Raw genomic sequence first — 13,783 nt, forward strand, 5'->3', positions numbered from 1 at the left:
TATACTCAGCTGGAATAAATTATGCATGCCTGCCACGTTGCTGGGATAAAAGCAAAGTCGTCTGAAATTTCTCTCAGCTGCTATAGCTGTATCATTGGTCAGTATACGATTTCCTTTAGGCTACTTGACATATTAAAAAATAGATTTCAGATCACATTTTCTACCTTTTTCAGACTCTTGATGATTTGACAACGCCAGCGTGGCACCTTGTACACTGTTTTATTTTCTGGTTCATTATTGAGACTGTCAAACCCATTAAGATACACATCTGGCTTCAAGGCCAAGCTTTGAGACCAAGACCAAGACCGACTCTAGGTGACTTCAGTGGTGGCACCATTTGTAACACAAAGGGGATGATACACATGCCACGTCCACCTGCTCATGATGATGGGAGGGCTGATTCTTTGAGAGGCCATGATTGATGTGGGCCAATTAATGTGCATTTTCTCTCCGGGTGTCCTCTGAAATCAGTAACAGATGCCTGCTGGCCCAAGTACAGTGACGTGGAACAGAGCAAATGTCGCCTTTGCATCACCACCTCCTTACTCCGGCCATCCTCACCAGCCACATCCCCCGCCTCCCTGGCCTCCCGCTCAGCCCAGCATGCCAGGTTTACGACGGTGCCCTGGACTCACCTTTTCGGAAATTGATTTCAATCACCACACTCCATTTCTGGAACTCCTGTCGGATTTTGTTAAACAGCCGAGTGTCATTGGGTCCTACAAGTTCCTCCCCTTGTACGAAAGAGGTGATGTTCTGATTAAATGTAGTAATTTTCTGTCAAGAAGAAAAACGAAAGTACAAGTGGAGATATTTCAAACACAGACATTGAGGTGGTCTGGAGGTCGTGCGTGTGCTGAGGGTGGGCCAGTCATTCTTTGCTGCCTTACGGGCCACTGTGGGATGAAGGGAAAGGAGAGCCTTTGGCACCAGACCATCCAACTCTCCCCTTATTGCCTTCTAGCTCTTGGGCGAGTGCACCTGATGAAGGGTCAATGAAGTGGATGTGACCATCCATCACGCTGACTGTGCACACCCCTCATTCCATGCGCTCTGTCCCTCAACTCTGGCCCCTTTCTGATACTAAGTGGGCAGAATGAGTCGGGATCAGCTTCAGGAGAGTGAAGAAACAAGTGCACGAGGCACACGGTCCCTCCCCGGACCACGATGTTGGATTCTCCAGTCGAGGCAGCTGGCAATACTCACCTCTATCAGGAAGAACGTTTTTTCAGTTTCATCTTCTGGGATGTCGGTGCCATATTTTTGTAACTCGTCTGATAGATTCTGGTAACTTTCCTTTATTTGATTTTCTAACAGGGGCAGAGATTTCTGAGGAAAAGAGAGAAAATAATGAAAATCCACAAAAATGGACAGGGAATGAGAAGGCAATCCCAGGCCTCCTTCTGCAAGGCACAGGGCAGCTGCACAGTCCTTCCGACCTCCTGACTTCCCTTGGGAGGAAGACCCTCCAGAGGGAGGGAGGGCGCATTAACAGGCACCGTTGTCCATCCAGGCCTTCCCGCCTTCCCGCTCCTGTGGAAGCAGCCTCAAAGCCATGCTGAGGCTCCCACTTCGCCTGCTTCCTGGGCCCCGTCAGAGCAACGCAAAGAACATTTCCTTCTGTGATCAGGTTATCTAAGCTCTCTGCAGGGAGCTTAGAAAGAGCCGCTTGTCTAGTGGGTTCTGGAAAAGTGGCAGTGGGAACAATCTGAGATTCAACAACTTTCACGTTGTTGTTAACGGTCAAAGTTATCGGGGACTTCTGTCTCTGATAATAATATGGTGGACAGCACATGCTGGCTCACCTTTCCACTGCAGACACCTAGAAATGCTGGCTATCATGTCAAAAGCATCCCTTTAAATGTGTCAGTGAGCTGGCAGGTACATAATAGACACTTAGAAGCCAAAGCCAGGTGCCAGTGGGCACCCAGGGGTGTGCGATGAAACCAGCAGCAAAGCCATTTTGGCCTCAAGGGGATTTGTAGGAAAGAAAACTTGAACTTACATTTCAGAGCCTGACTTGGCACCGGGGCAAAGGATAAATCCCTGTGGGGTTTGCTCAAAGCGGGCATCTAATGAGCGAGCGCCCTCTTTCTGCATAAAGCTCGGACCCCGAAAAGCTATGCTCTCCTTGTAATGCTAAGCCAGGAACACCCCCGCCCTCCACCCCGATCCCTGGGGACTGAGAGAAACGCCTGAACTCTGGTGCCGAGTGGAGGGGAAAATAAAACCTGCTAAGAATCAGTAATCAAAAGCCAGCCCTCAAACAGGTTTGCTGTTGCTGCCCAAATTCATGCTCCCTGAAGGGTCCCCCAAATCTCAAGCTGAGAAGCTAAAGTGGTTCAGGCTGGAGGCCCTTCCAGGGGTCTGGCAGCAGCAAACGCTGCGTCTCCCTGGAGAAGCCCATCTTGAACCCGGGTTTCCCTAAATACCTACAGATCAAGTTCCGAGAAAGACAGGCTCAGAGTCAAAACTCCAACCCAAGTCACTCTGGGTGACGGCCAGCAGAACCCAACGCACCAAGGCCTCTGACAGTAGAATCATCGAGCACAAAATGTAACAGGAATATGTGCAAAGAAATCTTTTAAAAGGATTGAAAAGGTGAAAAAGCAAGATACTCTGTCTGGGCAGATTTGAAAAAGAACCACAGAGAAATTTAAGAAATGAAATATATGATCATTACAATGACCAAGGTATTATGACAGTGGTTGACAAGAAGAAAGAAAGTTAGGACAGTGTTCATAAGATTTTAATTTTTAATTAGGCCAAGGGGATACAGTCTATCAGCATCCCACTCAATGTGTGGTTGGTCCTCTGACGAGCAACATCCACACCACCTGGGAGCTTGCTGGAAATGGGAAATTCCAGCCCGCCCTCCAGACCCACTGAATCTGAGCCTGCATCTTAACAAGATCCCCAGGACATCTGTGTGCACCCTGATGTTTAAGCAGCTGACACGGTTTAGCTTTGTGTTTGCAGGATTCTATCCAGAGAATGGACAGCTCTACCCGCGCTTACACTGATGTGCGTGATGAGTTCAGTGGTCAGCCTCTCCGCCAGGCAGGGGACCGAGGCTCTTCCTTCCTCCAGAAGGCCCCTGCAAGAGAAGACAACGTACACGTCCATCTTCATGAAGCCGGAAAAGACAAGTCGGCCTTCTGCGGCTGGGGAAAGTCAAGGCAAATCCAGTTATTCCCAACTGGATGGAATGTCCTGCAACTGGTACCCAAGAAACGTTCAGAATTGGACTGCATAGAATTGTGACTGAATTTTAGTAATTTTGGGTATTTCAAAAATGGTATAGAATGATCCCTTCCAGCTGATATATTAAATGGGTCTCAGGACATCTGACTAGAGAATGGGTCTTTGTAAAAACACACATAGTCATCTATAGATATGCTTTCATAACACACACACACCCCCTTCTGTGTGTAATATACGTATAAGTACGCATAATGCATACTGGTACGTGGGCTTCATAAAAATACATTGACTCGTATTGACGAGGGGTGTGTCTGAACACTGAGCTGGGGGACACCCCCCAAGACAAGAATTTGACCCATGGGCTGCCTGGAGGAAAGCCAAGCTCCTTCTCACTTTTTCTAAATTTGTGTTCTCAAAATGAGTCACTACAGGGTTTTCTACATTTTAAAGGAGTCTTTAGGGAAAAGGGAGCAGAGATGCCTATGTGCGAGGGCACGCTCACACCTACGTTTCAGTTTCCACACTTGTCAATTTTTAAAAATTGTGGTAAAATAGACGTAATATACAGCGTACCATTTTAACCATCTTTAAGTGTACAATTTAGTGGTATTAAGTACATTCACATTGTTGTGCAACCATCACCACCATCCATCTCCAGAACTTTCCCATCTTCCCAAACTGGAACTCTGTCCCCATTAAACACTAACTTCCCACCCTCCACCCTCCCAGCCCCTGGCACCTCCCCTTGTACTTTCTGTCTCTATGAATGTGACTCCTCTAGGGACCTCAAATAAGTGGAATCACACAGTGCTTATCTTTTTGTGACTGGTTTATTTCACTCAGCATAATGTCCTCAAGGTTCATCCATGTTGTAGCGTATGTCAGAATGTCCTTCCTTTTTAAGGCTGAATAATATTGCACCATATGGATACACCACATTTTGTTTATCCATTCATCTGTCAATGGGCACTTAGGGTGCTTCCATGTTTCAGCTATTGTGAATAATGCCGCTATGACCATGGGTGTACAAGTATGGGTTCTGAATTATACACATCTGCAGGCTTCTGGGAGAACTGAGTGGAACAATGCGTACAGAGCACAGGCATCTCCACCTGCATACACACGTGTGCACTCAAGTTCTCAGTGAACGTGTCGCCTTCCTCTTAACATCTCCTATTCATGTTGTTATCGGCATCTTCCTGGCAAAGCACTCTAAAGTTTGTTCACACCGTGATCACTTCCTTGGGTTTGTTTACATAAATCCCCTGGTTTTCAATGCTGGATTGTTCCAAATTTTCACGATTATAAACAAAATCTGTGCTGTACCTCCTTTAGCAGACATCACTGCACACATCTCTGATTACTCTCCTGAGTGGAATTGCCAGAAGTGGAACCTGAACCATGGGGATTTGCACGTTGCTAAAGCACCAAGCAGAGGCGGCGCTGGCACATGCCCCCAGCCGCAGGGGCTGAAGGCCCGCGCTCCTCCTTTCCCACAAACTCGCCATCTTCTCATTAGTGTAAGTCTAACCAACTTAGCAGTATTTTCCTTCTCAAAAAATTTCACTTTGGCATTAAGGTTAAAAAAAGGTCATTATCCTGGGATTATAAACTCTCTGTCTATATTTTCTTCTGGGATGCTTATGGCTTCTTTCTTGTATTTAATTTTAAACTTCAACTGATATTTATTTTGGTAATAACATGTTAACTAAGGGCACAATTTAATTTTTTCCCAAATATTAAACAATTATCTCAATGCCACCAATTGATAATCAAACTGACGGAGCCCATGGATTTGAAATGCCACAGGTATCACAGATCAAAGATCTGTATCTGGGTCTGTTTCTGGGCTTTCTACTTTTTTCTATTGTTTTATTTTTGTTTTTATGCTGGTTCCAGCACCATACTATTTAAATCATCGTAGCAAATCCCCTCCTCATTTTGATTTTTTTTAATTGAGTTTTTGCAATACTTTGTGAATTCTTCTTTTGTTCTTCCAGGCAAATCCCACGGTCACTGTCAAGGAGCAAACACATTCACGCCTTTAGCGGGAATACCTGCTCCTGGACACCTTCCTCAGTGAGGACGGAGGTCCCTGGTTTTGGTTTACCCTCAGGACCACACAGCCGGGCGTACCTGAAATATGGGTTTTCCTCAAAGAAGGCCTTCTCTTTCCGCAGAGCCTCAGCCAGGCTCAGTCGGTCCTGGATGTCCTGCTGGCCCCGGCACTTGACGATCATATAACCCTTCTTCAGGTGGCAGATGAGGTTTCGCACCACGTCTACCACCTGCTCCTCGGTGCCTTTGTCCACCAGGTCAGGCTTTGTCAAGATTCCTGAAGCCAGAGGCTTGGGGTTAGAGACGGCCCACGGCTTCGCGGGAGTGTCAAGCAAAGGTCAGTTTGCCCACCTTGGGGGAGGAGAGTTCCCCGGCCCGCGGCTTCCTCCCACCCTTGCTTGAGGGCAGACAATAGTCCCTGCAGAACCAAGGTGCAAGGGGCAGCCCCTCTCGCTTCTGTCCAGTGCAGGAGACAGTGTGCCCTTCACCCTCCAGCAGCAGGGGGGCACTTCCTGGGCTCACTTCACCCCGGTCTCAGCCCTCATGCCAAGGAGACAGCAGCATGGACTCATCTTTCTATTTTCCTTCTGCCCGATGGAAAAGTTCATTCTTTATTACAGGGGCTCCCAAACTTCCCTGTGCAGCAGAACCACCCCAAATGAGTCTTAAAATACAGTCTTAGGCCCCGCCCCAGAGATTCTCATTCAGGTTTGGGGGGGCTCACGGGACTTTCCTTCCTAAAAATTCTCTGGTTAGTTCTGGTGCAGCAGGGGCCTGGCCCACACTTTGAGAAACCAAGGTCCCGCCAGGACTAGCGACACCCTTTGCGGGGCCCACTGCAAAATGAAGATGCAGACCCGCTCGTTCAAATATTGAGGACAGCAGACGGCAGCAGCAGAGCATTAAACCAAGGACAGGCCCTTCTGTGGGCGGGACCCTGGGTGACTGACCAGCTTGCACACCATGCAGCCAGCCCAGGCCTAACCCTAAGGTTTACAGTGTCCGTTAGTGCCTGCTGCCCTGGCCAAGAGACTCCCACCCTGGGCGTGGCAGGCAGCAGGACAAGGAAAGGATGAAAGCCGACTGCTGAGGATGGTGGAGCAGGAAGGTGGGAGCGGAGCACGTCCTGCAGCATCACTGAACACTGCTACAAAGGTGGGCTGCTTCTGCTCAAACCTCTTGTTATGTGGGAAAATAAACAGCCATTTATTTCAGCCACTGTACCCAGGTTCTCCGCTACTTACAGCCAAATATATTCCTTTTTAACATAAAATTTACCATTTTCACCATTTATAGGGGTATAGTTCAGTGGCAGTAAGCACATTCACACTGTTGTGCAGCCATCACCACCATCCAGCTCTAGAACATTCCATTTTCCCAAACTGAGACTCTGCCCCCATTAAACACTAGCCCCTCATTCCCCACTCCTCCCAGCTCCTGGCACCCAACCTTCTACTTCCTGTCTCTGAATCCAACTCCTCTAGGGACCTCATATACGTGGAATCATACAGCACCTGGCCCTCTGCACTGGCTTACTTCACTCAGCTTAATGTCCTCAAGGTTCCTCCATGTTGTAGCATGCATTGGAATGTCCTTCCTCTTTGAGGCTGAGTAATATTCCATTGTATGGATACACCATATCTTGTTTATCCATTCATCTGTTGTGGACGCTGGGGTCGCCTCCACCTCAAATGCGTTGTCTTAACTGGTAGAACTGCTTTCTGATTTTGCCCTGCCCCCTGAACCCAGCATGCCTATTATAAGCAGGTAGACAAGGTTTACGAGACAACTTGTAGCCAACCAAGAGTTGAATGTGGCCCATTTCATCTGGCCTCAAGCTTGGTGCAGAGCCCCCACCCTGCGTGTGTGCTAAGAAACACTCACTTGGATTCAAAGAATGCTTTCCTACTATCGGACCACCGACCATTTTCAGGTTCCTCCCTCTGCTTACCTATGGTCCTGTCTCCCTCGGGGTCCACCTCCTGAGCCATGCTCAGCGCCTCCGTGGTGGCAATGTCCACGTTACTGGGGACAACCACCAGGTTGATCGTCTCTTGCCTCTGGATGTACTTCCTGATGAGTGTCTTGATCTGTAAGAAAATGAATGCGCTGCCTTGTAAATATTCCAAATGAGAGTTGAGACAGGTCCTGACCCTGTATTTGCTTCAGGCCCTCAGAGTCCTGGGAGTGTTTCCTCAAAAGAAGTAACTGCAGAGAAATGAGCCAACAGCACTAGCCTGGCAGCACTCCCTAAGCCAGAGTTATGAGAAACTAAACCACGAGGTTTTAGCTCATTAACTATCCCCTAAGACCTCAAGTCTGACGGTCACCATGAAAAAACAGGATGCCAAAAGAATGACTTGACTATTCCTTAAAACTTTAATCCATAGGGTAAGATTCATTGACATGGAAATATCATTGTGCTTGCTTCTAATCCTCTCTTCCCGCATAAAACTCCCTCCTGATACATGGCAGTGGAGATATGCCACAAAACGTAACTATAACCAAAAACAAGTCACAGGCTAAAACACTAACCACAGGCAAAGTGCATTTCCAACTTTGCCTGTTTGTCTCACTCTCCCCAGAGAAGCTTCCATCCAATGTGGAGGAGACTGAGACCATTGTGCTCTTCAGATTCCCCACTCGACACCTCCTAACTGTCGCTCTTCAAACTCATCCCTGAACTTACTGCTGCTCTAACACAGCCCCCTTGACTCCCAAGGCTAAGATGAGGACGGAGCCTGAAGTTTTACCTGACGTCCGATGTCGGCTGGCTGATTGCCCACGGCCACCCTGGTGATGCCAGGAAGGTCGATCAGGGTCAGATCCGGGACATGAGGAGAGCTGACTTCCAGAGTGACTAGCTCCTGACTGATTCCCACTCCTTCCCCAGCAAGGACATTCTGGGCTAGAGAAGAGGGAAAAAGGAAAAACTGAAGAGAGCTTAGGATAGAAGTCTCTCATGACAGCAAATCCTCTGAAAGCACTTTCTGGCTGCTGTGATCCACGGATAAAGGCATATTTGGAGCAGATCCACTTTTCTGGAGCTTCAAAGGATGACTCAGTGTTCTCCCTGCTGGTGGCCAGAACTGTCTGCAGAGACCTAGTGCAAACATCTCTAAAGATGACACTGACCTGTACCGGTCCAAAGCTCAGCAGAGCCCAGAAGTTGCTCCTGGTGTCACATCTAAATCTCTTCCTTTGATGTATTAGGAAATTAACAAGGAAGTAAAATTAAAACAAATAAAACTACATGAGGATTCCTAAAACATGACCTGGAAAATTACAGGGGGGAACATGCTTATTTCAGGCAAGATGAGCATCGGCAAGGGATTTCATTTTGCTCCTTCCTCCTAAATAATGAAAATTTCAAGATAAGAATTTATTTCATCAAATTGTTGGCTAATCCCACTTTACTTCTTTCTACATCCAGAATGCATTTTTGATATGTTCTATACCGGTCAAGAACCTAGAATGGAAACAATAGTAACAATGGTACGTGTGGCATAATCTACTGATTGTTCCTCCAATATCGATCGATCAGAGACACTGTCATGAGATTCAGGCCGGCCCATGGGATACATGTGAAAATGTTACCTACAACTTCCAGAAAATGTGCTTAAGAGGCAAGGATATGCCCTTTGCCAATGTTCAGCTGGCTGCAACGTGGACTTGCTGACTAATTCATGACGGGGCCTTGGAGTGGAGGCCACACAGTTTGGAGAAACAAGAGAGGAGTCTTGGTTCCTGACACTGGAACCCCCAACCCAGCTCTGGTCTGCCCACCTCCAGACTTTCACAGGACAGAGAAGTAAACTGACACGTTGTTGAAAGCACTGTGTGAGCAACTTGCTTGCACAAATGGCTTTGACATTCCCTTCCATCTCTGCATGCATGCTGCCTTACATGGTGACTTTGCCACTTCTCCCATGGAGTGAGAGTCTGCCCCTTGAAGCTGGGCTTGACCATATGACTTTATTTGGCTAACAAGACATCACAAATTGTATTCCAGTAGAAATCAAAAGCACTTATGCTTGGGGGCTTGCCCTCTCTTGATGCTGGGGACCCTTCCACCACCATGTCAGAAAGCCCAGCCTAGCTTCCTGGAAGATGACAGACCACATGGAGAGAAGGCTTGGTCCTTTCAGCCGAGGGTTTGGATACATGACTAAGGCCACCCCAGACTGTTGGCCCCAGCCCAGCCAGCCCGGAGGAAAAGTAGCACCCAGCTGATACACTGAATCATGAGAAATGAACAGTTCCAATCCATTAGGTTTTGAGATTAGTTTGTTACACAGCAAGGGCTGACTGATACACACAGTGATTTTGAGTTTTCTGACCCAGGCAGCCAACCTAATCCCAACAAACACACAATAACATTTTGACTATAACATTATTTAACTTTTGTAAAATGGTCAATAAATGTTCATTAGTGTATCCACCTTTATAGAAGTCAAACCCATCCTTTCCTACTGCTGAGTATCACTTCAGGCCACTTTTGTACCATTCCCAGATGGCTGAAACTTAACTGCATGACACGCTAGAAAGAAATTAAAGTCAATAAGGAAAGAGTTACTTATTTACCTCATTAACGCTTAGCGGTAACTAACTGTGCCACTACTTTGTCCTGATCTACTTCAAGTGCTATTTCTCCTTCTGGATGTTTCAAATTGATAAAATGATCTCCGTGGTCTGCATCTATTGAGACCTGCCATAAATTAGCCTAAATTAGGATTATGCAAACACATGGATTCTGTTCTTGGAGGAAAAGGCCCACTTGTTCTGAATAGGCTTCAGTGGTGATCCAGTCAGCATTTGGAAGGACTTTTAACTAGAACAAGGGAGGGGGTTCCCTAGCCCCCCACCCCAATTCCTCTTCCATCAGATCCGGGGAGTGGGGAAGCCCTTGAATAAGGGACAGATACGCCATATTTGGAGGCAAGCTTTAAAATTTAAAATTCACATTATTCTCAGATACTTACTTACAGACCAAGCAATAAACTACTGGTGTCATATTCTGTCTAAAGCACTGGTCTTAATGAGGGTAAAAGAAGAGAAAATACAAGGGAGCTGAGGGCCTGATGCAGAGGAGGCAGGGAAGGAGGGAAAAGGGGAAGGAGGGAGGGAGGGAGAGAAGGTGAGAGGGAGGGAGAGAAGGATGGAGGGAGGGAGGGAAAGATGGAGGGAGGGAAGGAGAGAGAAAGAGGGAGGGAGGGAGGGCAGGAGGAAGGGAGAGTTCCCAAGGCAACAGGACAGGCCTAGAAATGGAAGAGTGGAAAGAATGAGAGGCAGAACCCACCCACTTCACACGGTTTGACCAGACACTCAAATAGGTGCTGACGTAGGAACATGGGTACTTACCTTTTCTGACTTGCTCTTCCACATCCAAAGCATTTGAAATCTCAACCTCGATATCCCGGTAGCTGACTTTGCCTTTCCACTCATCTTCTTTCACCAGTCTTTTCAGTTTCAGCACCAGAGGACATCTTGTCACAATACCTATGAGGCCACGTCCACATCAACTCTATACTCTGCTCTTAGAAGTCCTATATGGTGGCCTTAGACTAGCAGTTCTCAGACTTTTACATAATCACCTGGGGAGACTGCTAAAACTGAAAACTTGCTGGTCTCACCCTCTGATACTGATGCATTACGTCTGGGGTGGCATCAGGAAGATGCATTTTGCATATGCATCCCAGGTGATTTTCTGCTCTCCAATGCTCGAAAGAGGCCACTTCTTGCTTCATCCCACTGTTCTGCCTTCAGCTCAGGTGGCAAATCGCAGTGGGAAACCCCCAAACTGAGGCAAACATCCTCCACCACTTCCCAGTACACACACTCCACCCTGGACAGGAAGGTGTGCTGCTCCCACCAGGCCACCTTACCACAAACCCCTCCTGGAAACTCCTTCTAAAACCCACCCACCTTCCACGTCTGACCTGTATTCCAAGACCCGTCCCAGGTCTGCCGTCTCCCCTTGAGCCTTCACTGACCCTTGACCTTGTAGCTCAAACAGCACCACTAACCAGCGCACTAATCTTCACCTCCCAGATGGAGGGTCACCTCAGGGGAAGGGGCTCAGGAAAGACATCCACGTGCACACAGTTCTGGGCTGGGGGCCCAAATGCATTTACTTAGTCCTTCCACAAAGTGCTGGTTACATACGCTCCACATTTGTCATTGTGTGAACATCATTGAGTATTCGTACACAAATCTAGATGGTGTAGCCTACCACATGCCTAAGCTCTATGGCACTAATCTTATGGGACCACCACGGTATACGCAGTCCATCATTGACTGAAACGTCATTATGCGGTGCGTGGCTATACTCCGTTAAGGCAGTCCAAGCTGACTAATTCACACGGCGAGTACTTACCACTGCCTCTGGGAAGGGCGACCCCTGAAAGAGCTTCCAGCACGGAGCTCTTGCCCGAGCTCTGGTCCCCGATGACGGCGATGGCAGGCAGGGCCAGGTCCTGCTCCACACCCAGAGCCCGCAGGGAGTCGATGAGATCAATGCATGGGCGTACCTTCTCCTCGTACTGGCTACACAGGTTTTTCTCAATGCTCTGGAGAAAGCAGAAGGGGAGAATTCTGTCACGGCCTGCAGGTCACGTTCCATCAAAGATGGACAACTTCAAACAGCCTAATATGCAGGTTACTGGAGCTCTCAAAAGGTGGTGGGAGAGGGACAGAAAAAAAATATTTGAAGAAATAATGGATAAAATTTTCCCAAACTAGAAAACTATTAACTCAAAGATCCTAGAAGCTCAATGAATCCCAAGCATGAGAAACATAAAGTAAATGACATCAAGGTACATTATACTCAAATAGCTCAAAGCCAGTGATAAAGAGAAAATGTTTAAAGCAGCCAGAGAACATGTTACACACAGAGGAACAAAGACGAGCTTTATAGCAGATTTCTCATCAGAAACAACACAGGCGAGAAGACGGTGGAACAATCTTTTTAAAGTACTGAAAAAACCATCCACCTAGAATTCTATACCCAGCAAAAACATCTTTTAAAAGAATGAGGAGAATAAAGACCTTCTCAGACATATAAAAGTGAACGAATTCATCACCAGCAGACCTGCACTACAGGAAAGGTTAAAGAAGTGTTTCTGGCGAAAGGAAAAGGATGCTGAATGGAAATCTTAATGTACACAAAGGAATCTACACCAGAAATGGTAACTACTACACTCTTAAAATTACTTACATGCCTTTAAAAGATATTTGACTTTTTGAACAAAGATAATAACAATGTATTGTGGGGTTTATGATATAGGCAAAATTAAAATTCATGACAAAAACGGCACGAAGGCTGAGGGGGAGAAACGAAAGCTTACTATGGTAAAGTTCTTGTATCAAACATGAGGTAGTATAATGTCACTTGAAGGTAGACTTCATATGCTAAAGACGCATAAAATAAACTCTAAAATAGTTATATTTAATAAGCCAGCAAAGGCGATAAATCGGAATCATGAGAAAAACTTGATTAATTCAGAGGAAGGCAGAAAAGGGGAAAGGGGAAATGAAAACAGATAGGACAAATAACAAACGAATAGCAGAATGATCCTCGCAGACCTGATTATATTAACCATCACAGCACAGGTGTGCGTCACGGAACAGCGAGGATGCATTCTGAGAAACACACCGTTAGGCAACTTTGCTGTGTGAACATCAAGGAGTGAACTTACAGAAAGCTAGACGGTGTAACCTACTCCACACCCAGGCTCTATGGGACCACCGCCACATATGCTGTCTGTCATTGACCAAAACGTCATTATGCAGTGCATGACTGTAAATAGAAATGGTCTAAATACTCCTAGAATAGTCAAAACGACTTTGAAAAAGAATAAAGTTGAAGGGTTAACATCACCTGACTTCGACAATTACTATAAATCGGCAGTAACCAAAACAACATGGTGTTCATATAAAAATGGAGACAGACCGATGGAACAGAACACATGCATATTCCAGAAATGAACCAACATATACATCAACAACTGATTCAACAGTGGTACTGGGACAATTGAATATCTATACGCAAAAAAAAAAGAATTTGTATCTAGATTTCACACTATATACAAAAAATAACCCAAAGTGGACCACAGACTTCAATGAAAAACCTCAAACTATGAAAATTCTAGAAGAAAACATAGGAGAAAATATTTGTGACTGTGGGTTAGGCAGTGATTTCTTAGATATAACCCCAAAAGCACATTCCGTAAAATAATCAATTGATAAACTGAACTTTATAAAAATTGAAAACACCTGATCTTTAAAAGAGACTGTCAAGAGAATGAGAAGACAAGCCACAATCTGGGACAACAAGTTTGCAAAACATATATCTGGGGCCGGCCTGCTGGTGTAGGAGTTAAGTTTGCACTCTGCTTCAGCGGCCTGGGGTTTGGGGGGTTGGATCCCGGGCATGGACCTATATAGCGCTCAACAAGCCAAGCTGTGGTGGCATCCCATATACAAAAAACAGAGGAAGCCTGGCACAGATGTTAGCTCAGGG

At 46.4% G+C, this 13,783-nt stretch overlaps 1 protein-coding gene across 2 annotated transcripts in view; it reads right to left on the minus strand.

Moving 5' to 3' along the window:
- The window catches only part of LOC124234373 (interferon-induced GTP-binding protein Mx1), a 34,786-nt gene that overhangs the window by 10,822 nt on the left and 10,181 nt on the right, over window positions 1-13,783 (minus strand). For both annotated transcript variants that reach the window (XM_046651735.1, XM_046651734.1), the window contains exons 4-11: window positions 11,639-11,831; window positions 10,624-10,761; window positions 8,016-8,170; window positions 7,214-7,352; window positions 5,341-5,539; window positions 3,019-3,097; window positions 1,207-1,329; window positions 636-777 (exon numbers count right to left, since the gene is read on the minus strand). In XM_046651735.1, coding sequence (XP_046507691.1) covers window positions 636-777; window positions 1,207-1,329; window positions 3,019-3,097; window positions 5,341-5,539; window positions 7,214-7,352; window positions 8,016-8,170; window positions 10,624-10,761; window positions 11,639-11,831 — 1,168 coding nt within the window. The remainder of the gene's footprint in view (window positions 1-635; window positions 778-1,206; window positions 1,330-3,018; window positions 3,098-5,340; window positions 5,540-7,213; window positions 7,353-8,015; window positions 8,171-10,623; window positions 10,762-11,638; window positions 11,832-13,783) is intronic.

This window comes from Equus quagga, unplaced genomic scaffold (assembly GCF_021613505.1).
Source record: "Equus quagga isolate Etosha38 unplaced genomic scaffold, UCLA_HA_Equagga_1.0 73442_RagTag, whole genome shotgun sequence".
Classification (NCBI taxonomy): Eukaryota; Metazoa; Chordata; class Mammalia; order Perissodactyla; family Equidae; genus Equus; species Equus quagga.